The sequence below is a fragment of the Eubalaena glacialis genome, chromosome 10, assembly GCF_028564815.1.
Source record: "Eubalaena glacialis isolate mEubGla1 chromosome 10, mEubGla1.1.hap2.+ XY, whole genome shotgun sequence".
Taxonomy (NCBI): Eukaryota; Metazoa; Chordata; class Mammalia; order Artiodactyla; family Balaenidae; genus Eubalaena; species Eubalaena glacialis.
The window spans coordinates 83,421,500-83,447,512 of NC_083725.1; the positions used below are offsets into that span (position 1 = coordinate 83,421,500).

The 26,013-nt window shown below is 39.2% G+C and overlaps 2 protein-coding genes and 1 pseudogene across 5 annotated transcripts in view; 1 reads left to right on the plus strand and 2 right to left on the minus strand.

The window, feature by feature from the left end:
* Positions 1–4,412, minus strand: part of HPS5 (HPS5 biogenesis of lysosomal organelles complex 2 subunit 2) — a 45,066-nt gene extending 40,654 nt beyond the window's left edge. Inside the window, exons 1-2 of one of the 3 annotated variants that reach the window (XM_061201515.1) lie at positions 3,885–4,002; positions 665–788 (exon numbers count right to left, since the gene is read on the minus strand). The gene's annotated coding sequence lies outside the window, so the exon portion shown is untranslated. Of the gene's footprint in view, positions 1–664; positions 789–3,159; positions 3,246–3,884; positions 4,003–4,036 lie in introns of those variants that run through there. The other 2 variants (XM_061201514.1, XM_061201516.1) reach the window with 2 other exon arrangements.
* A 151-nt stretch (positions 4,413–4,563) lies between these two features.
* The window catches only part of GTF2H1 (general transcription factor IIH subunit 1), a 33,104-nt gene continuing 11,654 nt past the window's right edge, over positions 4,564–26,013 (plus strand). For both annotated transcript variants that reach the window (XM_061201518.1, XM_061201520.1), the window contains exons 1-9: positions 4,564–4,647; positions 12,215–12,383; positions 15,808–16,000; positions 16,863–17,028; positions 17,979–18,072; positions 19,984–20,133; positions 21,673–21,752; positions 24,914–25,041; positions 25,155–25,242. In XM_061201518.1, coding sequence (XP_061057501.1) covers positions 12,230–12,383; positions 15,808–16,000; positions 16,863–17,028; positions 17,979–18,072; positions 19,984–20,133; positions 21,673–21,752; positions 24,914–25,041; positions 25,155–25,242 — 1,053 coding nt within the window. In that variant the 5' untranslated portion in view covers positions 4,564–4,647; positions 12,215–12,229. The remainder of the gene's footprint in view (positions 4,648–12,214; positions 12,384–15,807; positions 16,001–16,862; positions 17,029–17,978; positions 18,073–19,983; positions 20,134–21,672; positions 21,753–24,913; positions 25,042–25,154; positions 25,243–26,013) is intronic.
* On the minus strand, positions 20,476–21,496 carry LOC133098639 (heterogeneous nuclear ribonucleoprotein A1-like; annotated as a pseudogene).

The following is a 26,013-nucleotide window of genomic DNA, read 5'->3' on the forward strand; positions in this document are numbered from 1 at the left end:
GAATTCCTAATCTAAGAAAAATCTTCTCTCATCCTTTTCACTCATTCATTTTATTAAGTACTGTAGATACAGAAAAATCAGGATTGCTAAGACAAATAGTGTTGCTCGCCATCCAGTTCTACAAGGGTTAAGTCGTAACCCACTACAGTTGCTGACCACCAGTGCACTCCGAGAGGAAATTAACAACAGGATGAGGCCCTCTGCTTTGGACAAAGCAGGCCCTTAGTAGATGTATATCTCAGGAAGAATTTTACTCACCCCAGATTTTTGCACCTTCCCATACATAGAAAAGCACTAAAATCATTAACTTGAGATATCTATTCTTTGTGATTAGCAGTAATCTTTTACCAAGATGTAGGCTTAACTGCACTTATTTCCTAGCCAAAAATCATATATAAACTGTCTTCTCTATATACACTATTGATAGTATGTATAAACTAGATAACTAATGAGAACCTACTGTATAGCACAGGGAACTTCTACTCATTGCTCTGTGGTGACCTGAATGGGAAGGAAACCCAGAAAAGAGGGGATATATGTATACGCATTGCTGATTGACTTTGTTGTACAACAGAAACTAACACAATATTGTAAAGCAACTATACTCCAATAAAAATTTAAAAATAAAATAAGATAACATAAAATAAACTGTCTTCTCCCCTACCTCTTCAGAACAGTTTCCTCCGGGCTGAGTGGCTGTTAGCCGGGCTATAGTCCTCAGCAAGACCCTGAATAAAACTTAAACTCACAACTCTCATCTTGTGTGTCTTTCTCTGAGTCGACAGTTTCTAGTAAAATATGAGGCACAGTGGTACGAACAAGACAAATAAAATAATTCCAGAAATCAGTCACTTTATAATCAACTAGGGAGAAAAAGACAAATCATACACACACACACACACACACACACACACACACACACACACACACACCCCTCATAAGGGAAACGTAAGCAAGGTCCTATGTCGGAACATAGAGGACAGAGGGATCACACTGAGTTAAAAGTAACCATAGAAAACTTCCTAAGGGAAGTAGCACTGGAGCTGAGTAGGTTTTATCACAAGGAAAAAAGAAAGGGTAGCAGGTAGGGCAGCAATAAGCAAAGATATAGAGGATATATTTGGAGAATACAAGTTTAGTCTTCGGTTAAAACACAGGATACAAGCAACAGAAAAATGAAAGATAAAGCTGGAACAGTAATTCAGTCACAAGGTAGAAGGCACTGTGAATCTCAAACTAAGGAACCTGCACAAATTTTAGTTTGGTAGGCAACAGAAAGGCATTGAAGAATTTGGTGTTGGGAGATCACATAATTTCTGTGAAGCGCTGTGGGCAGACACTAGAAAACAAAGACTTGAGAAAAGGTGGGAGGGGTGGTGAGGAACTAAAGACAAGGCCTTTCAATTACTCAAGAAATCTGGTGGAGAAGGAGAAAACCTCTCTTGACCTTGGGAGCAGGGGAGATGCAAACAGATTTGTAGGTAGCAGCCAAAAGAAAAGGCTTTCGAATGAAAGGGACTGAAGGGACTTCCCTGGTGGTCCAGTGGTTAAGACTCCGTGCTCCCAATGCAGGGGGCCCAGGTTTGATCCCTGGTCAGGGAACTAGATTCCCGCAACCAAAGATTCCACAGCCACAACGAAGATCCTGTGTGACCCAACTAAGACCTGGAGCAGGCAAATAAATAAATAATTTTTAAAAAAATGAAAGGGACTGAAGATACAAGAAAAAGAAAATAAAATCACTGTACAAGATCCTAAGGAAGATAGAAAGGAATGACATCAGGACCACAGTGGCTATCTCTTCCACTTGCAATCTTAAAACAATCTCTGAGACAGACCATTTGGTCTTGATCTCAGTGAAGAGAGAATGACCTGGAAATTATGACCTAACAGGGTAAAAAACCTAGTAAGTTTCTCTTTTTCTGAAAAAGACTTAATAGAGATGAGAATGAAAAAGGAATAGCATAAACAATGTCAGTTCTCAAGAGAAGTTGCTAGTGATAGTGTTAAGCCAACTCCAAATTTATATTTTTCTTTGCGCTTACTCTCTCTGAAATGACTCCTTTCCCTCCAGATCTACTTACTAAAATCTGCCCAGCCTTTCAGGTCCAGCATAAGTCCCACTTCCCAGAATTCTCAAGATGGAAGACTCACAGGTAATTCAGTGCACACATCCATGTAATTCAGAAATTAGTCTTGCCCTGGATCCCTGAACATTTTCAGCAAGGGAAAGGAAATGCTCCCTCTCATGAAGCTGCCCATTCCACTCCTCCACAGCTCTCACTGTTATAAGGTACTTTTTCTACTATTGGGCTGAAACCTGATGATCTGGAGCTTTTATTTCCAACTGTGGCTTCTATAGTTTAAGGAAATAAGTTCACTCCTTTCAAAACAGTCCTTCAGTATTTGAAAAGTGTTATGAGGTCTTCTAAAAATTCATCAACCCCAGTTCTTCCTGACCTGACAATTTCCAAATTCCTCTCTGTTCTGATCAGCCTTCCACACAAGAGCTTTAGTTTGCCTAAAAATGCGGTCTCCAGAACTGAACATAAAACTCCTTACAGAATAGAGTAGAAACACTAAGTTCCTTGACCTGGACACTAAATTTCTATGTTACATCCTAAAATAGTATCAGACTTTTTTTTCCAGATATGTTTTTAAAGTAGCCATGTCACACTTTTTTGTTTTTTTTTTAACATCTTTATTGGAGTATAATTTTTTTACAATGTGCCATGTCACACTTTTGATTCAACAGAGCAAGCAGTTAACTAAAACCCAAAGAAATTTTCAAACAAAATGAATATAATCTTCCTAGCCAGTATCTAGATACAGTAGAATCAAGCTCAAATTGAAAGCTGCCATTAATCAAATGTGATAATGGATATAAAAAGTACCTAGAAAATTTAAAACTGTTCAAACAAGAACAGCAGAATGCTGATAACTGTTAAAGTTTGGTTAGGTGTACATGAGGGTTCGTTATATTATCCTGTCTACTTTTGTCTATGTTTTAAATTTTCTTGAACAAGATTTCTTATTGAAGTATAGTTAATTTACAATGTTGTGTTAGTTACAAGTGTACAGCACAGTGATTTCGTCATACACATATATAGTCAAGATTTTCTTAAGTATGTGCTTAACAACAAAAAGCTCTGTACAAACCTTTCATTCTATAAACTTTCTGTGCCTCCATGGTTTAATATATGCTGTTCCTTGAATCTTCCTCCATCTAACAAAACACTATCTTCCTGCAGAACCGAGTTTAACTATTACTTCTGTTAAGTCTGTCACACTGTTAGCCTAGCAAAAAACTAAGCAAATAGAAGGTGGCCATAAATGCTTACCAAAGTCAATGAAAGAACTTTTTGAAGTGTTGGCTTGCCCAAGGTCACAGAGTTCACAAGTAGAGCTGAGACTAGAATCCACTAATCCTGAGTCCAAATCTAATTACCTTTCCATTTCCCCGCATTGCTTGATGGTAACTAAAGGAGCAGTAGGATCAAGGAAAGGCTTTTCTCTTCGTCCTAGTACTCATTTTTATTCATTTTAATGGACTAGTGTTTGCTGCGCGAACACCCAATGCAAATCACAGCTTTCTTTCTTCCCCACTAGGGGCGTGGAAGGAAGAGGAGGCAAAAGAGAAAAGAAAGGAAGCAAAAATTAAAGATATTATGCGGAGGGGAAGTACGAGATTCCCTCATTCCAGTCATGGGGATCTTTAAACCCAAGTAACAGGAACAACTCTCCACCTCAGACCAAGAAATGGCGACTCACTCACTCATGCACTCAGCATGCTTTGCACACACCACTGCAGACAGTTCCTGACCACAAGCTCCCTGACTAGCGGAACTCCTAACTTTTTAACAGCAGTAACTTTAATACTATACTCAGATCTCTTGAAAGGAGCCTCGGTAATCAAGTCTTCAAAGCCAGGCTCACAGCCTGTAGGTCTCAGCCCCTCTCCACCATCTCCAGGCCGGTAGCCCCCAAATTCCAATAGGTCACACCCTCTCTCCCGGCTGGATGCCGTAACACTCACCGCGCACTAAGAGCCGCACCTGAGCTTCAGTCTCCCCTCCTGCTCCTCCCCTCCCTGGCTTACGTCATCCCGCAGTGCCGGGGACGCTGGGACAAAGCTGTTAACTGTACTTCCTCGTCACGTGACAGGTTACGCCCCTGCTTGCGCGTGGTCCCTCCCCCTCAGGCCGCGGTCGCGATTACGCTCTCTGTGGCCTGCAGTAAGCGGGCCGCTGCCGGCTGAAGACGCAGCGCCGATCGGGACCGGAGGAGCTCTAGGCCAAAGGGGTGAGCCAGGCAGGATCCCGGGACCCTTCACCGCTTAAAGCCGGCGAGAGGAAATGAAACAGGAGGGCACCGGCGGGGAAGGGAGGGAACTAGCGGAAGGTGTCATGGCGGCCGCGCTCTGGGGTCACGTGCCCCGCAGGCCCGCCTTGGCACTTCCGGTCACGTGCCTTCAGAGTTCTCGCAGCCAGCGATGGAGGCGAGACCCCCCGGTAACAGAGGCGGTGGCGACGGCGGCGGCTGCTGGGTTTCAGCCTCTTCCCGGCAGCGTCTCTAAGAAGCGCAGCGGAGCTCGACTCGACCCAGCTCAGTAACTTACTCCTTGCCCAAGGCCGTAGCTCCCACCTGGTAAGTTTAGACCGAAGAATGGGGGTGGGCGGGCGGGTGAAGAGCTGACAGGCCTGGGGGCCGCAGGACGGCAAGGAATCTGTCCCTTTTTCCTGTGTCCCTGTCGTCGTTGCCACAACTCCCAAGCTTGCGGTCTCGGTAGTCCTTTATTATTCTGAAGCGAGGAAGAGGCGACCCCTAATCTCCTTGTCTGTAGGAAGCCTTACTTCTCCACTGAAAGCAGGGACTCGAAGATTTATTCAAAGCCGGGATCAGACTTGGCTCATGAGGATGAAGGACGCGGAGGCCTCTCTGTGGCTGAGGAGCCCTTCCCGTTAGAAAATGTGCTGTTGAGTCTTTCGGTTTCTGTAAGGGAAAAGCTTTTACCTTAGTGTCCACACACCTTTTGCTTTACCTGTCAAACTTACCACTATTAAAACCTTCTTAACACGTGTGCCAGGCCAACCCCCCCCCCCACGCACACATCACATTTTGGTCTGTGCCCAATTTGATCATCTTTAAGCACCAACACATGGAAATAAATAATTATTTTAGAAATTCCCTAGTGTTCTCAGAGACTACATTGTCTAAGGAAGTGTATTCAGTTGACTCTTAAATGCCCGCTTTAGGGTCTGTAAAATGGGGGGCGGGAGGAGAGAGATAAAAACAACCTTTTGCCCATTAGAAGACCCAATTTTAAAAACATACAAAAACTAAGTGGTTTAAAATATACCTTGCAGTAAATACTGATTCCATAAAGGAGTGGAACAATTTTTCCCGTTGAATTCTTACCAGAAACCCCAACATACAAAGCAGCATGCCATGGTGGAATTGAGTTTGGGAGCGCTCAGCCTCCCCTCTTGGAACACAGTGTGAATATCATGAACTGGGCTTTGGTAACTAAGCCAAAGTGGCCAACCCAAAGATCGATTTTTAAAAATCAAAACTAGAACAAATGAGATGGAGAGGTCGCAACAGAGGGAAGGTAACCTCTAGTATCAGGTTTATGGCTTACAAAAGATCTAGACTCTGGAAAGAACTTTGTACCTTTTAGCAGACCGAAATCCGTTGTTTGGAAAGGAGGGAGAGATAATTTGGAGGCATTAAACCTGTTCTGCTACTCTCACTCATCTAACACTTGGCAGTGCATCAGACTGATGAGCTTTGAGTCTCTCCTAGGTGATATTAAATACATATGGTAGTGCTAATGTTAAAAAAAAAAAAATCCACAGAAATGCAGAGAGGGCTCTTTAAAAATACTAGGAAGGTTGGTGCAAAGAGAGAGGAATCAGTTAAAAAGAATGCACCCAACGATCAGCTTCAGTCAGTTGTGGCTGCTGCTTGTACGTACTGCTCTCAAGGCTTATATCTTATCCCTGCTGGGCTGTCTTTACACCTTTTAGCCCTGCTTTTCTGTGCTGCTGGTTTTTCCCTTACCATCAGAATGTTGTCAGGTGTACCTTGAGCTTTCCTAGCATTTTGACCACTATTTCTACTTCATGGATGCTGCTACTAGAAGTGTCTTTGGGGACTTCCCTGGTTGTCCAGTGATTAAGACCCCCCACTTCCACTGTAGCATGGGTTCGATCTCTGTTCCAGGAACTAAGATCCCACATGCCACATGGCACGGCCAAAAAAAATTTTTTTTTAATTAAAAAAAAAAAAAGTGTCCCTTTCTCCTTTCTCTCTTTCCTGCCTGCAATGTGGCAGTGTCAGGCATCCATCTAATAGTCCCTCCTTGCTCCACTTATGATTACCAACTGATTGCTCCTCTCTCAATTTTGGTATCGTACTCTGTCAGCATGCAGTATTTATTAGTGAATATGAGCCTACTCTTCCCTCTATCTTGGGTCTCTGTCTCATTTTCCTCATCCTGCCTCTCCCATCACTGCTGTAAAATGAAAAAGTGCTCTGTCTTAAAACTGCTACCTCAGTTATTCTCTTTAATATCTTCTTTATGTGTGTAACTATCCTTAAAACAGTACATTTTGGTCACTCTTTACATACTTCCAAGGTCTTATTCCCTGTAGTGCTGAATTGTTAACATTTTTTAGGATTGCCCGATGGCAGGCAGCATTCCAGTCTCCATTTTGTATGCTGGCAGACACAGAAGCGCTTTCTCTAATAATCCTCCTTTTAGAGAGTGATAAGGAGTTTATATTTCACTTGTTGCCTTTTTTTCTTCTGCCCCATTTATCTCTGCACGTTGGAAAAGGAGATGTAGGTAATGGAAATGCAGAGACACGAGATGTAGGAAATGGAAATTTAAAGATTTCTCCTGAATAGTTTCAGATTCTTCCTAACCCTGTTTACTTATAAGCCAGTTATTGGAATCTGTGAGTTGAGAGCTTTAGTGCTTCCTGGAGTTTAGCTGAGGATGTATGTACAATGGTTTCTTGTTATGTCTTAACCAAGACTGTATTCTTTTAACAACAGAGATCTTAAATTGATGTCATAGGTATTTATTGGACTATTCCTATGGGCTAAAATATGCTGCTGGGCTCTGTATTGCCATGAACACAACACATGCAGCCTCTGCCCTTCTTTATGAAGCTTGCGGTCTTTCAGGGAGAAAGGCATTAAAAGAATTACTTTAAAAATTAATTGCAGGGACTTCCCTGGTAGCGCAGTGGTTGGGAATCCACCTGCCAGTGCAGGGGACACGGGTTCGAGCCCTGGTCCGGGAAGATCCCACATGCCACGGAGCAACTAAGCCTGTGCACCACAACTACTGAGCCTGCGCTCTAGAGCCCGCGAGCCACAACTACTGAGCCTGCATGCCACAACTACTGAAGCCCATGCGCCTAGAGCCCGTGCTCCACAGGAAGAGAAGCCACTACAATGAGAAGGCTGTGCACCACAACGAAGAGTAGCCCCTGCTCGCGGAAACTAGAGAAAGCCTGCGCGCAGCAACGAAGACCCAATGCAGCCAAAAATAAATTAATTAATTAATTTTAAAAATTTAATTGCAGTAGTGATAAGTGCTGTAAAGAGAAGAATACTGATAACTTTGAAACTTAGACAGAAAATGAGTAAAAGCTAGTTGATGGAAAGGGAGGAGAATGCAGAGGCTCAGCACAAGGCATGCATGTGCCTTTAGCCTCAAGCAAGTAAATATTTAACTGCAAATGAATAAATGCCTTTACTGGAGGATTTTGCTATTTAAAGAAGTCTTGTGGCAGATTATTTCATAAAGTAAATCTTTTAAGTAAAGCTAGATCTTCATCAAGCCACTTTGTTTAAATATAACTGCACCGATGTTTTTCATAAACAAAATATTCTGTGGCTCTTACAGAGTTCTACTAGAAAGAAGTTTTTGCCACCCAAGGAGCCACCTTCAAGAAAAATCTAGAAATCATAGAAGCCATTGTAGGATGGTTCTACTGGTTCTATTAAACTTCCTAAAACTGATCCTTGTACAATTAACAGAGGTGCTACAGATGACCAGGGAAATTTGCCAAGCGGGTTAGCTGTGAGACAATTGACTAGTTATTCCCAGTGTTCAATAACTTATCTCTGATTTATTTTTAAAGCTCCCTATAAATGGATTTTAATATGAATGGTTTTACATGCTATGCATGAGAGGCTATGTTTTTCCCCAATTGATTTAAAGTAGCCAACTCTAATAGTTCTATTAATCTAATTTATTCTCCACTTTACAGTTTCTCTGTCTTCATTCATCTTTCTTCCTTACCTTCCCATCTCAGAAAGGTTTTTCTGTTCTTTTCCAAAGTTAACACTTTTTATTTGTGCCCGTAAGCCCAGTTAATTGGTGACTTGCTCTGTCAGCTGTAACCTTGCATTTCCTCCATATATGGACGTATTTAAAATTATCCTGTAATTATCTACTTATCCCCCTCCACGCACGCACCTCTCCTATCTTTCTCAGATTTTAATTCATGTTTCCTAAAATGTGGTTCATATGGTATGCAGTTTAATTTTACATAGTATAGACAGGTTTTTTAAATGTGTTTAATAGTTATGTGTTTATTATAATGAATATTATAAAATTAATATTAAAATATTTAATGGTTCCATAGATGTTATAAAAATTATTATAAATTAAAGTTTTAATACTAAATAAAAATAATACACATATTACAGAAATTGAAAATAACAGTTTTAATTCTTACCAACCCTAACACCTTCCCATGTTACCTTATAGATGTGATTTGATAGAGAATAAACTCTTGGAAAGACATTTTTAGTAACTGCTTTTGTCATTACAAAATACATATTTATTGTAGATACTCCAGAAAACAAAAAGAACATTCAAATCATCTGTAGTCCTATCACCATAGGTAGCCACTATTAAATTGGGTGTATGTCTCTCCAGTCATATATATTTGCAGAATAGCATAATGGAACTCCAAGGTCAGACTGACCCAGATTCAAACCCAGTTCTACTTCTTGATGCTTTGGGAAAGCATCTTGATCTCTCAGACCCAGTTTCCTTTATCTGCAGAATGGAACTAATAATAGAACCTACCTCAGGATTGTTAACTGGGGACTGAATGAGATAATGCCTATAAAGAACTTAGCCCAATGCCTGGCACATATTACAAGCAGTCAATAAATTGTAGAAGGTTTTTTAAAATTTAAGAATATGGAATCAAACTACATGCTTTTTTTGCTTGCTTTGATCACCTAACAGTTTATCTTTTCATGTCATTAAATAGTCCTTTAAGGAATTCCCTGACGGTCCAGTGCTTAGGACTGCGCAGTTTCATTGCCAAGGGCCCAGGTTCGATCCCTGGTCGGGAAACTTAAATCCCACAAGCTGCGGTGCAGCCAAAAAAAAAAATAGTCCTTTAAAACAGTGGTTTTCAAACTTTTTAAGCGACAGTAATCCTCTAATCAAAATCTTTGGAGGACATCAAATAAGTAAATCAGTTAAAAGATGGTATTATATATTAAGAATTTTGACCCTTTATCATATATGTATGGATATTAAAACTGTGGAGATTGTAAAGTAACATGGGAAAATGTTTTCAATGGCAAATAAACAAGATAATTAACTTGGCTGTACTTCATGATTACATTTGTAAGGTGAGTACAGATAAGCACAATTTAAAATTAAGAAAATTGATGTTAAAGCTGTGAGATTGTGGCGTTTTTTAAATCCCTTTTTGTTAACTGAACTTACTAGGCTCTGTCCCAACATTTATAAATGCCCACATAATACAGACTATTTCTACCTGCGTGACTCAACAGCACCTCACACTCATTTTCAGAGCTGAATTCCTTGCCTTCACTTTCAAACTTGTTTTTCCTTGTTACTGTTTCTGTGAGTGGCATCACTGTACTCATGTCAGTTAGGCTTAGAAGTGGGGTGTGAGCAAGCAGCTGTGATACCTCCTTCACCTCCTTCAGCACAGTGTCTATTCATCCTGCTTCCTCAGTACTCCTCCTTGTCCCTTCCTCTCCATTCTCACTGCCACCAGCCTGGTTCAGACCCTTTCTGGTCCTCTCTTCAGTCTCTCTCATATTGCCTCAGATTAATTTCCTAAAATACAAATCACTCCCTTACTCGAATCTTTAGAAGTTTTCTGTTGTCTACCACATAGGGGGGTATTCTCCACTATCTGCCTCCATCTTAACTGTCCAGCTTCATATCCCACTGATCCCCATCATGAACTTTGTGCTACAGCCAGAGTGGACTACTAACCATTCGCAGAGAGTCTGGAGCCTTTGCCCCAAGCCATTCTCTTTCCTATAATAAAAGCCTTATTGCCTTTTCTCTGTCAAAACCCTCATTCAAGACCCAATTCATAACTAACTTATGTATAAAAAAGAATAAACTACCGATACATGTAATAATATGGTGAATTTCCAAAAACATGTTAAGCAAAAAGCCAGAGACAAAAGCATACACAGTGCCTGAATTCCATTTATATGAAATCCTAGTACAGACAAAAACTAATCTGTGGTGATAGAAATCAGAAAACAGTTGCTCGAGGGTGGGAGGAAGAGAATTGACTAGAAGGGGACGTGAGAGAACTTGGGGGGTGATGGAAATGTTCTCTGTCTTGTTTTGGGTAATGGTACGTGGGTGTATACAGTTGCCAGAATGCATCAAACGGAACACCTAAGGACTATGCATTTAGTGGTTTGCATTTTGTTTGTTCAGTTAATTGTAACTGAATTTTTTTTATTGCCCTAAGATATCTGTGACAAATATTTGACAAAGCCTCCCGTGAAGAAGTTAATTGCCTCTGAGTCCTAATTCAGAACTGTTTTTTGTCTGTCTTTTGGGACTTTACACATTCTAATTTGTATATGCACACACACCCATCTTGCTCACTAGACTGGAAACTTCCTGAAAGCAGAAATCACTACTGGCAGACATTTGTCTTCAGGTAATCCCTAGACTCCTTGGCTCAGTACAGAACTATTGAATAAATGTATTCACACTGACCCTTTTCCTTTCCATTTTTGGGGTGGAGTAGCCTGTAAGGAAACTAAAAGGGAAGATCTGGCTATTCAAAATTCAGGTAGTCAACTTCAGAGAAACTAAAATTTCACTCTTTTTTTTTTTTACTTGTATTTTTGATTTTTAAATCACTGTTTCAGTGAATAAGAAACATTACAATAAAGCTTCACTTGTTTGCTCAAATTTAATTCTTATGACACCTAGATATGCTAACTTCTCTGAAATTATAATTTGTACCTGAAGAAGTAAATATTTTTAAGTTATATTTTAAATCATTCCTTTGGGAATGAAAACTAAAGTCATAACTTCATCAGAAATGGCATATATGTGCCATTTGTGCCACCACTTTCCCCATCGCAGCCCTTGGCAGACTTCATCAATCATGGCATCTTTCCTGTTGAGCCCAGACAGCCTCAGAATCCTTTTCAGCCTCATATTCCAGACAGCTACACTCAAGACTCTAGGATTTGGGTTGGGTGGTTAAGATTCCCAGGATGGGGTGAAGTTGGGGGGAGCTCCAAGCTGTTTCTTCCTAGGTAACAAATTAGCCATATACAAATGAATCTTCCTCCTAGACTGGAGAGCAGTTGAAGACATTTGATTGTTAAAAGATGGGGAAGATAGCATCTGAAGTGTTAAGTGTTAAATTGTTTCAGTTTTATGTTTAAGCATAGGGGAACAAACTTAGACCGGGTTTTAGATCTAGGAGTGGTTTTAAGAAGGTCACACAAACCCTTTGGCTCTTAGTTTTTTCAGTTGAAACAAATTTGAACTAAATATCCAGTAGAGTGCTGTGTAATTCTAAAGTTCTGCAGTATAGGTTACAGACTACATATTTGTAGTCAAATCATGTGTTTAAGATTTAATAATATAACAGGAAAATAAAAATAAATTGAAAATACTCTGATTAGCATATATGGAAATGGTTTGAAAACTGCCAGGTGTTGTCAACTTTAAATGTTGTGTAAATTCATACCTGTGGTATGAGCAAAATGAAATTTGATTTTAAAGGAATAACGCCATACAGCTTTATCTTCAACTCTGAATGAGGGAAAAGACTTTTTTCCCTCCTTATTACTCATTTTAGATTTGGAAGGGACTCAAGTCAACGAATCCAACCCTAATTGAGATGTGAAATCTTTTTGTCTTTTTTAGCACCTTCTAGCCATCATGGCAACTTCATCTGAAGAAGTTTTGCTGATTGTAAAGAAGGTGCGACAAAAGAAGCAGGATGGAGCTCTGTACCTCATGGCAGAAAGAATTGCTTGGGCACCTGAAGGCAAAGATAGATTTACCATCAGCCATATGTATGCAGATATTAAATGTAAGTCAGCTATACTAAGTCTGATGTATGTCATATTTGTTAGTAACTTTATAAGAAGACTGCTTATACAGTCTTTGTGGGGTTTTTATTATAATGTCAAAAAATCAGCTGTATAAAAATAATTATAGAGTAGGATCATTGAATATATATTATTCTGTAACCTGCCTTTTCTACAATAATAGAGTATGTACAGCTTTACATGTGTAAATCTACCTCACGTAAAGATCTCCACACATTCCTTCTTTTAAGAGTTGCATAATAGTCCACTGAATGGATTTACACTTATGTATTTAACCAGTCCACTATCGAAGGACATTTAGGAAGTTTTCAGAATTTTGTTATTGAAAACAATGTTGCAGTATTGATCTATGCACTAATATCTTTTTGAGGTTGTATGTATGGGATACATCCCTGCAATGGACTTACAGGTTCAAATGGTTCATGCATTTAAAATCTTGATAGATGGACTTCCCTGGTGGCACAGTGGTTAAGAATCCAACTGCCAACGCAGGGGACATGGGTTCAAGCCCTGGTCCGGGAAGATCCCACATGCCGCGAGCAACTAAGCACGTGCACCACAACTACTGAGCCTGTACTCTAGAGCCTGCGAGCCACAGCTGCTGAGCCTGCGTGCCACAACTACTGAAGCCCGTGCGCCTAGAGTCCATGCTCCACAACAAGAGAAGCCACCGCAATGAGAAGCCCGCGCACCGCAACAGAGGAGCCCCTGCTCGCTGCAACTAGAGAAAGCCTGCGTGCAGCAGCCAAGACCCAACACAGCCAAAAATAAATAAATAAATTTATTTTTTAAAAAATCGTGATAGATGATGCCAGATTGCCCTTAATAAAATTGTATCTTTTAAGTAAAGTCGTCTAATTAATCTTTGGTTATGTGGCCATCATCTGTTGAGAAAATAGACTTAATTTTATACTAAATGTAGATGGGAGAAATACAGAGCATAATATTTTTATATCCTTTTTCTTTTTATGATTTTCAAGTATGAAGGCTAACATCAAAACCCCTTCTCTTTTCAAATTTGCAAAATTAACTTTGAATTTATTACCCAAAGGGTATGGTACTTTGTGGCTCAATAATAATTAGGTTTAAAGGCACCAAGTGAATCCTGGGATTTAGAACCTTTACTCTGAAAGGGATTTCTGCAATTCACCTAACTAAAAGACCTTGAATAGGAGGGACCCCAGGGGAGTTGGGCAACAAAGCCCTCAACAAATTGTGGTATCTTAACTGTGACCATCAATATGGATTCATTTATTTTCCTGGATATGAGATTTTTCTCCTAGATAAAATCCTGAACAGATTTCAAGGAACATGACACCTCAAAACATAGACAATCCTCAACTTGCAAGTGGTCAGTTTACAAATGTCCTTTGTGTATGAACAGTTGCCCTAAGGACTTACCTCTAATTTGCTGCTGGAAATGACCAAGATCCTCATCTTTCTCCACTGAAATAACTTAGAATCTTAATTTTCAAAAGGAAATACTGTTTAAAATTCATCATAATTCAGTACTGCCTAAGCTATCTGGTCTTTGTCCACTCTCCTGGTAACACTACTTCCTTTCAAAACTTTGTTTCTGTGGAGAAATGCCTCACGAAGTTTCTAACAATAGTCTTACAAACTAACATTTGTTCTACAATAGACTCATAAATTAGGAACTGCCTGTATTAGCATTTCTTGTAAACGGGAAGCTAGCCTTATACCTTTGCAAAACACATACTCAGTGTGATACTCACAGCATGCAATAAAGAACATGCCTGTCTTCCGTATTTCAACAATTCTTCTCAGCTATTGGGGAGGAGAGCACGTACCCAAATTTAGATCTGCACCAGATCAGTTTTCATTTTAAGCTGAATATTTGAAAGAATGCTCATTTCTGAAAGAAGCCATTGAAAGTTGTCAATAATAAATTACTAAGGTGAAAATTAGCAGTTAGATAGTTAAAAAACTTCAAAAGTAGGCCTCTCAGAGGCACAAGCTAAGATAGAGCAAGAAAAAAGCAGTGACTGAGAAAAGATAGGTAGAGAGGAGTGATAGATGGTTTTGGAGGTATGGAATAATGGAACAGGCTGGCTGACAGTGTACATTGCTTCATATTGCTCTTTTTGGCAGTAAGGTATTTCATCTAAACTTGGTTTGGAAGCAGTATCTTCATTGAAAAAGTTTCTGTTTATTTAAGTGTTAGTAGGTTGCTTGGGGCAGAGAGCTCTAGGTAATGGGTTCACACTACCATTAGTCACCCATTTAGTGAGACAAAGCCCCTTCATCTCTGTTTCCCTTATGAAGAAGACAAGCCATGAGGCCCACTTTTTAAGAATACAAGATCTCTATTATGTAGGTATATTTTGACATTTCCAGCTCCAACTTATTATGAAAATCTTCAAAGTTACAGAAAAGTTTAAAGAATAGTACAATGTATACGTGTATATTGTATCCCATCTAAATATTAGTTATTTTGCCATATTTGCTTTTTTATGTGAGTGTACACTTTGACTGCTTATAACATTATGACACCAAGAAAATTTTAATAAATATCCAGACCATTGTTGCATTTCCCCAGTTGTCCAAAGTTTTTTATAGCTGTGATTTTTTTTTTTTTTTAACCAATACCTAGTCTAGGTTCATATATGTAGTTGTAGTCTCTTTAGTCTGTTCTTTAAGAGTATGGGCTTGTAGAATATCACACATTCTGATTTTGTCTGATGGTCTCCTCAAGGTTTTGTTTAATTTTTTTCCTGTATACCTGTATTTCTTATAAATTAAAAGTCAAGTCTACAGGCTTGATTATACTCAAGTTAAACATTTTCAGCAAGAACAACACATAAGTGGTAGTGTTGCTATTCTGTCACCTCAGAAAGCCCATAGTGTCAGGTTGTTCCATTTTTAATGAGGCTAAGTTTGATCACTTGGTTAAAGTGCCGACACCTGATCTCTCAAATGTAAAATTACGTATTTTCCTTTGCAATTAGTAATTAAGCCATGGGCTATGTTTTGGAGTTTTTTGAATCATGACAAATCATTTTTATTAATGATAATGTCAGTTGGAAGCAGGTGTTCAGGGTGGATTCAGGACTCTGAGTTGGCTGTTTAGAAAGCTTTAAAGAAAGCTGCCCAGTTGAGTGGAAACCAAAGCCCTTTAGTATCCATAGGTGGAAGCAGTGGGTGAGAAGTGCCACACAAAAAGGATACTGAAGAAGGAAGCCAAGTGTTAGCAGTGAATTTGTTGAACCGTGCTCTGGTTATATGGGGTTATTTGAGAAGTGTATGTTTCTGCTGAAGCATCAAGATTGGAATAGGGCAACTAAAGCCCAAAGGAAGCCTGAGTCTTCTTGAGAGAAGTAACTTATTGTATGGCTTTCCACAGTGTGAGTGTCCTCATCTAACTAGCCTCATGCTTCTTTTTAGGCCAGAAAATCAGTCCAGAAGGAAAAGCTAAAATTCAACTTCAGCTGGTCCTGCATGCAGGGGACACAACTAACTTCCATTTTTCCAATGAAAGCACAGCAGTGAAAGAGCGAGATGCAGTGAAAGACCTTCTTCAGCAGTTGCTGCCCAAATTCAAGAGGAAAGCAAATAAAGAACTGGAAGAGAAAAACAGGTGAAGGAGGAAAAGAACAGCCTTTTAAAGAGATGCTAGGTTCTCACCAGTCAAGTAATAGTTTATTTCTCACCCCTTGTGCTTTGACAGTGTAGTTTAGGAAAATTTGGGCTTTGTTATCTTTACCTTTACCTTTACCTTTGGTTATTAACTTTAGCATCTTACTAGCATTATTATTTAGCATTAACTTTAACTTACTTAGCATTAACTTTAGCATCTTACTAGCTTTGGCTTTCGACAGATGAGATAAACTCAGACGAACTGCCTCAAGCCTAACGTCTGATTAGGAACAGAACTGCGATTCAAAGGTGCTAATAAGGTCCCTTAATTCTCTAGTTCTCTGTCACAGAGAAGATACTAAACCATTAGAAGTGTGTTTGTGAATAAGAAACCTGAAAGAAGTCATACTGTAAAAAAGTTGAGAAAACATCTAACATAATGAGAATTTCTGATAAGATGAATTATCTTTCTATGCTTATGGCTCCAGGTGCTTATCACCATGAAAAACTAGTTGCTAGAAAATCTCTCTTCCCCATTCACCTTTTTGTGAAGGAGAATACAGTATAGTACAAATACAGCCTTTGTATCACTGGAATATAGGGATGAATAAGACCAAATCCATGCCCTCAAAGCGTTTAGCCTTTGCTTTTTCAGACTGACTTCTGTTTATCTGCACTTACGTTTGTTCCTCCAAAAATGTTTTTTTGCTTTTAATTACTAACAAATGAACTAAATGACCTCTGCCGCTCAACCATCACAAAATGAAAATTGGGTGTTTCATGTGGCTAAAGTCTTTTTTGAATGTTACCTAAATGGTGTTTTATTCTAAAAGTTCAATATATTCGATATATTCTATCACCAGAATGCTGCAAGAAGACCCTGTTTTGTTTCAGCTTTATAAAGACCTTGTTGTGAGTCAAGTGATCAGTGCTGAGGAATTCTGGGCCAATCGTTTAAATGTGAATGCAACAGAGAGTTCTTCCACATCTAATCATAAGCAGGATGTTGGCATTTCTGCAGCATTTCTGGTATGTGACCCTTCTAGATTTCTAAAGGGAAAAAAAACCATGGTATATGTGTTAACGATGCCATTTCTTTGTAAAATTTAGCATTTTCTTCAAGTAAATTAATGGATACTTCAGTATCCATGGTATTCTTCTAAAATAATTTTTAAAATACATACAGTATCTTTTTTAATTTATATATTTTTTGCCAATGGTATTTTCTTAGTTTTTTGGACTTGACCCTAGTATGCTGGAAATCAAATGGACTTTTGAAAAAGAATCTTTTAGCAATTGGACTAATGCTTATTTCCCCTAATACTTTTAAATTTAGGGCTTTCAGCTACCTTTTTTTAATGATTGCAATATTTTACTTATAATGCAAAGTTTAAATGTATAATGACCACCATGTTATAAAAAAGTAAGATCTCTAAAATGTATCTTAAGAGGAAAATTGAGACTACCTTATGTGTGGAATTAAAAAGTGAAATTCAGTCTATACTCTGGTAAAACCAAAGCAGTATTTATACATTTAACAAAAATTTGAGTACCAGTTACATGTTTGGCATCTTGCTTAGTGCTTAGCAGTGAATTGAATTAATAAGGCCTTCTTAAAGAAACCAGTCAGATAATATTTAACTACTTAGTAACCAAATAGTTAAATATTTGGTAACTGTATAAGTTTTATGTTAAAGCTCCACTAGATATCTGCCTTTGGCCACACTTAAATGTGCCTATTTGACCATGTTGTATTTTCAAAAAGCAGATTTTACAGTTCACTAAAATTATGTGAAACCAGCTCAGGCTTCTGTGAGCCCTGTCTCTATGCCAAAAGCATAGGTGAGGGACTTATCTCTGTCTTCTGTATTTCACTCAGGGAGTCTGTTTTTCCACCTTTGTCCAATGTCCATTGGGTTCTTAGACGTCTTCCCCCAATATTCTAACAAATACAGATATATATGTGGTCTTTATTTTAGGCTGATGTCCGGCCCCAAACAGATGGATGTAATGGTCTGAGATACAATTTAACAACTGATATCATTGAGTCCATATTTAGGACCTATCCAGCAGGTAAGAAAAATCAGTTCTTTCAGATAGTTAAAATATTTGTTTGGATGAATTCAGTAATGTATCATTGAAAAACAAAAGGCTTTACCTTTATTCCTGATGAAGTGCTATAAAATATGTAAAGTACGTTATCCAGTGCCTGACATGTGGTAGATACTAATGGCTTAGCATATAATGTGCTGTCATCAATCCATTGGTATGATGACTTTCCCATTCTTTCCACCGGTGGTTCTTAAACTTTTTTTTTCATCAGTATTTAAGTTATTTTTTCTTTTTTATGTATATATTTTTAAAATTTATTTATTTATTTTATTTTTGGCTGCATCGGGTCTTAGTTGCGGCACATGGGCTCTTCGTTGCAGCGTGCAGGCTTCTCTCTAGTTGTGGCCTGCTGATTTTTCTCTCTCTAGTTGTGGTGCGCGGGCTCCAGAGCACATGGGCTCCAGAGTGTGTGGGCCCTGTAGTTTGTGGCACACGGGCTCTCTAGTTGAGGTGTGCGGGCTCAGTAGTTGCAGCACGCAGGCTTAGTTGCCCCGCAGCATGTGGGATCTTAGTTCCCCGACCAGGGATCGAACCTCCGTTCCCTGCCCCTGCATTGGAAGGCGGATTCTCTACCACTGGACCACCAGGAAAGTCCCTAAACTTTATATACCCTTTAACATACATGAGTAAGATGACATGCTCCAGAGGCATCAATAAATGAGTCTCTGCAGCACTAACTCAGATCATCCTTCATGCTGCCTCCCTTGCGGAAATCATCCTAAAAGTATAAATGTTTTGATTTTAGCTCTAGTGATTTATGATATGCAGCCAAGGTTGAGAGCAGCTGCTTCAGTCATTCTTCTAACTAAACAAAGCTCTCAAGCCATACACTATTCTCTCTTTCTACTTCCTCACTCCTGCCCCTTTAGTCCTTAGGAAACATCTCTCTCCCACAGGACTCAGCTCAAGCATCACTTCATTGCCACTTCTGTAAAATCCTGACTGTCTTAGGCAGATATAAGCCCCCTCCCCACTCCTTCCGTAGGGCCCTGTTTCTTACCACATTATAATGTAATTATTTTCTTATCTTTCTGATAATAACATAATTATGTAGTGTTTACTATGTGCCAGACACCATTCTAAGGCCTTTATGTATGTTAACTCATTTAATCATCACAGATAGTACCTATGAAGTAGGTACTATCATTACCCCCATATTACAGATGAGGAAGCCAAGATAAAGAAAGATTAAGTAATTTGTCCAGCATCACACAGACAGTAAGTGGCAGACCTAGAATTTTAAACTTAGACTCTCCAGCTTAAGAGACCTAAACCTCTTAATCTCTTTGCTTATTGAACAATGTAAGCATCTGGAGTGCCAAACTGATAGTCCAGTGGGTTATGGAGATCTTAATTTCCCCAGCACCTAACACGGTGCCTTGGATTAAAAGTGTCCATATATAAGTGATCAAATCAGCAGACTCAGGTGTCACTCCAAGAAGCTTGGTGTTTCCACTAACACTTTGAAACTTGTTAATTTTCTTGGTACACAGTAAGGTTTTGTGGGGCTTCCCTCGTGGTCCAGTGGTTAAGACTCCGCACTCCCAATGCAGGGGGCCCGGGTTCGATCCCTAGTCAGGGAACTAGATCCCGTGTGCTGCAATGATGATCCTGCGTGCCTCAACTAAGACCCGGCACAGCCAAATAAATAAATATTCAAAATAAGGTTTTGTTTGTAATTTGTTAAGATTCATAAAGGTAGTGCCTCACCTAATCTCTCAAGTTATATTTTATATTTACAATTATTATATATAGTTTGTAGAGTTGAATACTTTCATAATCTAGTTTTGCTATTAGTCTATTTTGAAACTAATTTCAGAGGTTTTAAGAATTGGAAATTCAGTATGTAACTATTATGGGTTTTTTTCACAGTAAAAATGAAATATGCGGAAAACGTTCCCCACAACATGACAGAAAAGGAATTCTGGACACGTTTCTTTCAGTCCCATTATTTTCACAGGGACCGGCTGAATACTGGGTCAAAGGACCTCTTTGCAGAATGTGCCAAAATAGATGAAAAAGGTAACTGTTTATCCTTGACACACTCTAGCCTTTATTTATTTATTTTTATTTTTATTTTTTTTAAAAGACACATTTATTCAGCGTCATGATCAGACTATTACATTTAGCAATCAACAGCATGAGTGCAAAAAAAAAAAAAAAAAAAAACTACATTAAAACCCTTTGTTGGAATGCTTTACACTTTCCACAGAACAGAAACTAAAATAACCTGTTATACAATTAGTCACAAATACAGTCCTCGAGTTTTTTTGCCCGTACACATGAGTATTGTCTAAAACATGTCTTCTTTGTAGCAGCTAGGCCCTGCCACCACTGTGCTTGGCTGAGTTCACAAACCTCTTGTAACCTGTAGCTTCCCTGTCACTTCTCTGGCTCTCCTATCCTGCTAAGCTTTGTTTCCTGGCAGTAATCAAAACCTTCTGCCACTGCCATAGCTACTGCTGCTGCTGGAACCACCTTGGTTTCGGGGTTTGGCAAAGTATTGGCCTCCACCACCATAGGGGCCAGAACTTCTGCCTCCAAAGTTTCCTCCTTTCATGGGTCCAAAATTTGAAGATTGATTGTTGTAACTGCCAAAATCATTGTAGCTTCCACCACCTCCAAAATTGATTCCATCATTACCAAATCCGTTATAGCCATCCCCACTGCCACCATATCCACCACCACCGCGGCTGCCACCAAAGCCACCTCAACCACTGAAGTTTCCTCCACGACCAAAATTGTCATTCCCACCGAAACCGCCTCCACGACCACCACCAAAATTTCCAGAACCACTTCGACCTCTTTGGCTGGATGAGGCACTAGCCATCTCTTGCTTAGATAGGGCTTTCCTTACTTCACAGTTGTGGCCATTCACAGTGTGGTATTTCTGAATGACAGTCTTGTCTACAGAGTCATGGTCATCCAAGGTTACGAAAGCAAAGCCTCTGTTTTTGCCACTGCCTCGGTCAGTCATGATTTCAATCGCTTCAGTTTTCCCGTACTGTTCAAAATAATCTCTTAGATGATGTTCTTCAGTGTCTTCTTTAATGCCACCAACAAAAATCTTTTTCACGGTTAAGTGGGCACCAGGTCTTTGAGAATCTTCTCTTGAGACGGCCCTTTTTGCTTCCACAACTCTTCCATCCACCTTGTGTGGCCTTGCATTCATGGCTGCATCCACCTCCTCCACAGTGGCATATGTGACAAACCCGAAGCCTCTGGAGCGATTGGTGTTTGGATCCCTCACTATCACACAATCTGTGAGCATTTCCCACTGCTCAAAATGGCTCCTCAGACTCTCATCGGTTGTTTCAAAGCTCAAACCTCCGCTGAAGAGCTTCCGCAGCTGTTCGGGCTCTTTGGGTGACTCTGACTTAAACATGACGGCAGTGGCGGGGGGGTGGGGGAGACGTCAACGATGCTTACTCGGCGGCGTCCATGGGCAGAAAGCACACTCTAGCATTTGATTTGCTGCTCTCATCATTAATGCTGTTAGTGAATTTTTTTATTTCTGAGAAAGGAAAACTTGATCAACTTTTTGTTTCATTGATTTTCTAGGGTTAAAAACAATGGTTTCATTAGGAGTGAAAAACCCACTACTTGATTTGACAGCTTTGGAAGATAAACCATTAGATGAGGTAAGTAGTAGTAAAAGGATTTACGAGAGAAAACAGTCTTTTCCTAGTCTTCAACATTTGTATAAATTTAAAATTGCCTTGAGTATAGATATTCTACTTGTGAGAAGGTAAAACAAACAAAATACTGTTATTTGGAGTGGTTTATCAAAAGTGCTTTTCAAGAGCACTGTTTATTATTAAGATTGCCTTGGAGAACTGAAATTTCCTTATGAGTTGGTAAAACATTTTTTAAAAGAATTTTCTACCTCCCCCATCAACAGTTGCCTAGGTATTAATGAAGGTTTAACACGATGTTTTTTATGCTGTATCTAACATTAATCTAAATAAATGTGACTAAATATTCGTATACAGGGAAAAGTTAACAAACATTGTTGGTTGCCCACTATTTGCCAAATCTTGAGCACAGTCATGACCCTTACCCTATATTAGCCCCAATATGTTTCAACAGCTAGACCATCAAGTATGAGCTACCTACCTCAGCATCATGACTCCAGACTGAGAAGTTTATCCAGTCACGGAGAAATAGGTGATCCCTTCTGATCAAGGCTAATTCTATCCCTGCCTCTATCTTCTAGGCTAGGAAGGAACCTGCTTTCCTCAGGTATTCTCTTGACACTGTTACCTTTTAATTTTCTTGCCCTTCCTTTGGCTCCTATTCTGTTGGCCATATACACATGCTCATTCCTTCCTTTTTTTTTTTTTCCCCCTTTTTCCTCTTAGTGTATGCGTGCACCAGGTGAGAAAACCAATGTTAAAATTGTGTCCTAAAAAAAAAAAAAAAAAAAAAAATTGTGTCCTATAGTCTAAATTATTAAATTAACAGAAGGTAATCCTTGGTGTCCCAGTGAGTCATTTCCCTAATGAAATTCAGTTGTTTTCTTGAAAATTCTCAGCATTCAGTCACTTCCTTGGTGAATCTCAACACGTTACAAACGTGGCCCTCTTTAATCACCTGGAGAAAATAAAGCTTAAGATACAGCTTAAGGGACTTCCCGGTCCAGTGGTTAAGACTCCACGCTTCCAATGCAGGGGGCGTGGGTTCGATCCCTGGTCGGGGAGCTAAGATTCCACATGCTGCGCAGCGTGGCCAAAAAAACGGTGGTATGTTATGCATACCTTTCTTCACTTTTCCTGTTATCACTATCAGTCTGAGCTAAATATACCACACAGTTGTTAAGTACATAGACTTACCTGGCTTAAACTGTAGTTTATAAACATTTTTCTAAGTTTTCTTGTAAAGTGAGGTTAATAGTTCTGACCTTGGGGAGGGGTAGCAAAATTGGAGAGATGTTGTTTAAGGGTACAGACTTGCAACTAGTGTTCCCTTGTATGAATATATAAAAATATATATAACCAGTCCTTTTAATTAAAATGTTGGTTGATTCAATTGTTCCTTTAATGCCTCTTTTTCCCCTATCATCCTCTAGTAGTTCTGTCCCAGGATACAGACTTGGGCCTCCTTGTAAATACATTCTTTCCATTCCATTGCTTCAAATTCAAATTATGTAATGATGACTCCTGGTTAGTCCTGGTCTGTCTAACCCCAGAACTCCAAAATCATAAATCCAACTCCCTACTTGATATCTTCACTTAGGTAGTTCACAGACACCCTTCAACATAACATGTCCAAAATGGAACCTTTGTTTCCCATTCTCAAAAACCTATTTCTTCCTAGGTCTTCCGTATGTCAGTTTAAAAAAAAAAAAAAAAAAAAAAAAACCATTACCATGGACTCAGTTACTCAAGCCAAAACCTAGGAGTCTCCTTGATTCCTCCCCTTTCTTCACCTCCAACATTCAGTTGATCAACAAGTACTCTACAACACATCTCTGATCTGTCTACATCTCCTCTGTCTCCATAGACACTTACACCCTCTTGCTTTTAGGGTACCGTTGCTTCATTGCTTGCATTAACCTCCTAATTGATCTTCTTATTTCAACTTTTGTTCCCTATAGTTTATTCTTCCCTAGCAGTAAGAGTTACAAATCAGATCATAATGCCCCCCTTATGTAAAACTCTTCAGTGGTTTCTCATTGAACTTAGAATAAAATCAGAACTCCTACCATGCTCTTCTTGATTTGGCCTCTGCCTACTTCTCCCTCAGTTGGGGCTGTTTCCACTCGATTCATGTTCCAAACATAATTGCCTTCTTTAAGGTCCATATCAAGCTTTTTCTACCTCAGGGCCTTTGCACTTGCTGTTCCTTCTTCCTGCTCTTCTGCCTAACTAGCTTCTACCTATCTCTTGGACATCTGTTCTAATGTTACTTCTTCAGTGAGACCTTCCCTAACCTCCCTATCTAAAGTATCTCCTCCCATTCCAGTCACTACACTATGTCTTTATTTTCTCCGTTCCTTTTCTTTTTCTTCATAACATCTGTCACTTTCAAAAGTGGTCTTATTTTTACCTTGTTTTACTTGTCAGTTGTCAGTCTTCTATCAGTAGGCTATAAGTTCCATGAGGCTGACTGTTCCTATTACTGGCCTATCCCCATCACATAGGAGGTATTAGGCACTCAGTAATTATTTGATAAATAAATGAATGGCATATGAGTCTTTTTATGATCTTTCTCATACCTCTTTAACCTTATGTCTCACCAGTCCCTGGCCCACCCTTCATTCCAGGTATACCGAACTACATACAAACCCATGACACAATATGTATTACATTACTTCTATACCTTTGTTTAGTTTCCTCTTCCTGAAGTGTCTCCGTTTTTGCCTTGCAAGCACCTATTCATCTTATGGTGCTCCATGAAGCTTTTTTGAACCTACCCTACACTCCCTGCACCCCACTCTGGTGGGAGTGACCATTTCTTCTTTTGTAGCCCCTATGAGTTTTAACTAAGTGTACTGGCTTACAGCCCAATGTCCCACTAACTAGTATTTTAATCTAGATCCAAAATTGCTCTTTAGGAAAAAAATGCAGCACTTAACAGTTAAGGTATTTTTGTGATACTAAAAGCAGTTAGTAGTATTTCTTCATTTTTTGTGTGTATGATGTCACTTATTTTTAAATGTTTACCTGTAAGTATTTGATAATGCTCAGAATTAATAAAGTCCTGTCATCCAGAAAGTTTTTCAGCTCAACATGTCTCTCGTAATAGATAAGAAAACCAAAAGTTTCTTTTAATTTTTAATCTACTAAATTGTTTCTCACAGGGCTATGGCATTTCCTCTGTGCCATCTACTTCTAATTCTAAATCCATAAGAGAGAATAGTAATGCTGCCATCATCAAGAGATTTAACCATCACAGTGCCATGGTCCTGGCAGCAGGTCTCAGGAAACAGTTAAGTACACATGCTAAGATGCAGTAACTGGGTTTTCCATGATAGCCAGATGGAGTTTTGTTGTTGTTCTGCCTGTGGTTTTCAACATTAATTTTTTTTCCTTTGTTTTCAGAGAAGCACAAAATGAGCAAAATGGCGAGCCCAGCAGCATTGATGGAAATTCTGGAGATGTAGATTGCTTTCAGCCAGCAGTGAAAAGGGTATGGGTAAAAAGTCTGGGACATTTACGGCTCACATTTCTCCAGATACCTTTTGTAACTGCTAGTACCTTATGTTGACCCTTGATCAGTTCAGATGACTCAGTTCCTTCTGACCAAGATGTTAAGCATTTGGCTTAAATTGTAGAACATTTTAAAGAGTACTTCCTCAGTTTTGGCTTGCCAGCCTGCTTTCCATGGACTCAAGTCTGTTAACTGTTTTTATTGTTTTGTTTTATTTTTTTCCTTCACCTGTAGACACACACACATATTAACATACAGTTTTATTTTCTGGGAAAGAGTATTCAACAAAGACAATATGACAGAAAGAAAAAACTAAAGGTTAGTGTATGTGATTTTAAAAGATAAGATTGGCCCTCATGTTAAACCTGGCATTTCAGAACTGGAAATATCTTTCATTAAATACTGAAAAGGGGTTGTGGGGGAATATGAACAGTAACCTACTTGTATATTTCTTCTCTCCCTGCAACTTTGCCAAGCTTCGCTATCCCTCAGTTTTTTTAAGTTCCTCCCTCCCTAGTTATAAAATAAGTTATGATAAAGCTTCCTTAGAGGGCAATCAGGCAATATGTATTAAATTTTTAAAGGTTTATACCCTTAATTCCACTTCTGGACAGTATTCCACTTTGGACATTTATTTTTTAAAAAAATAAAGATGTGTGCAAAGATTCAGATACAAATACTCATGGCAGTATTATAATTGAGAAAATAGCAACCATCCTAATATCCGTGATACATCCATACAATGGAGAT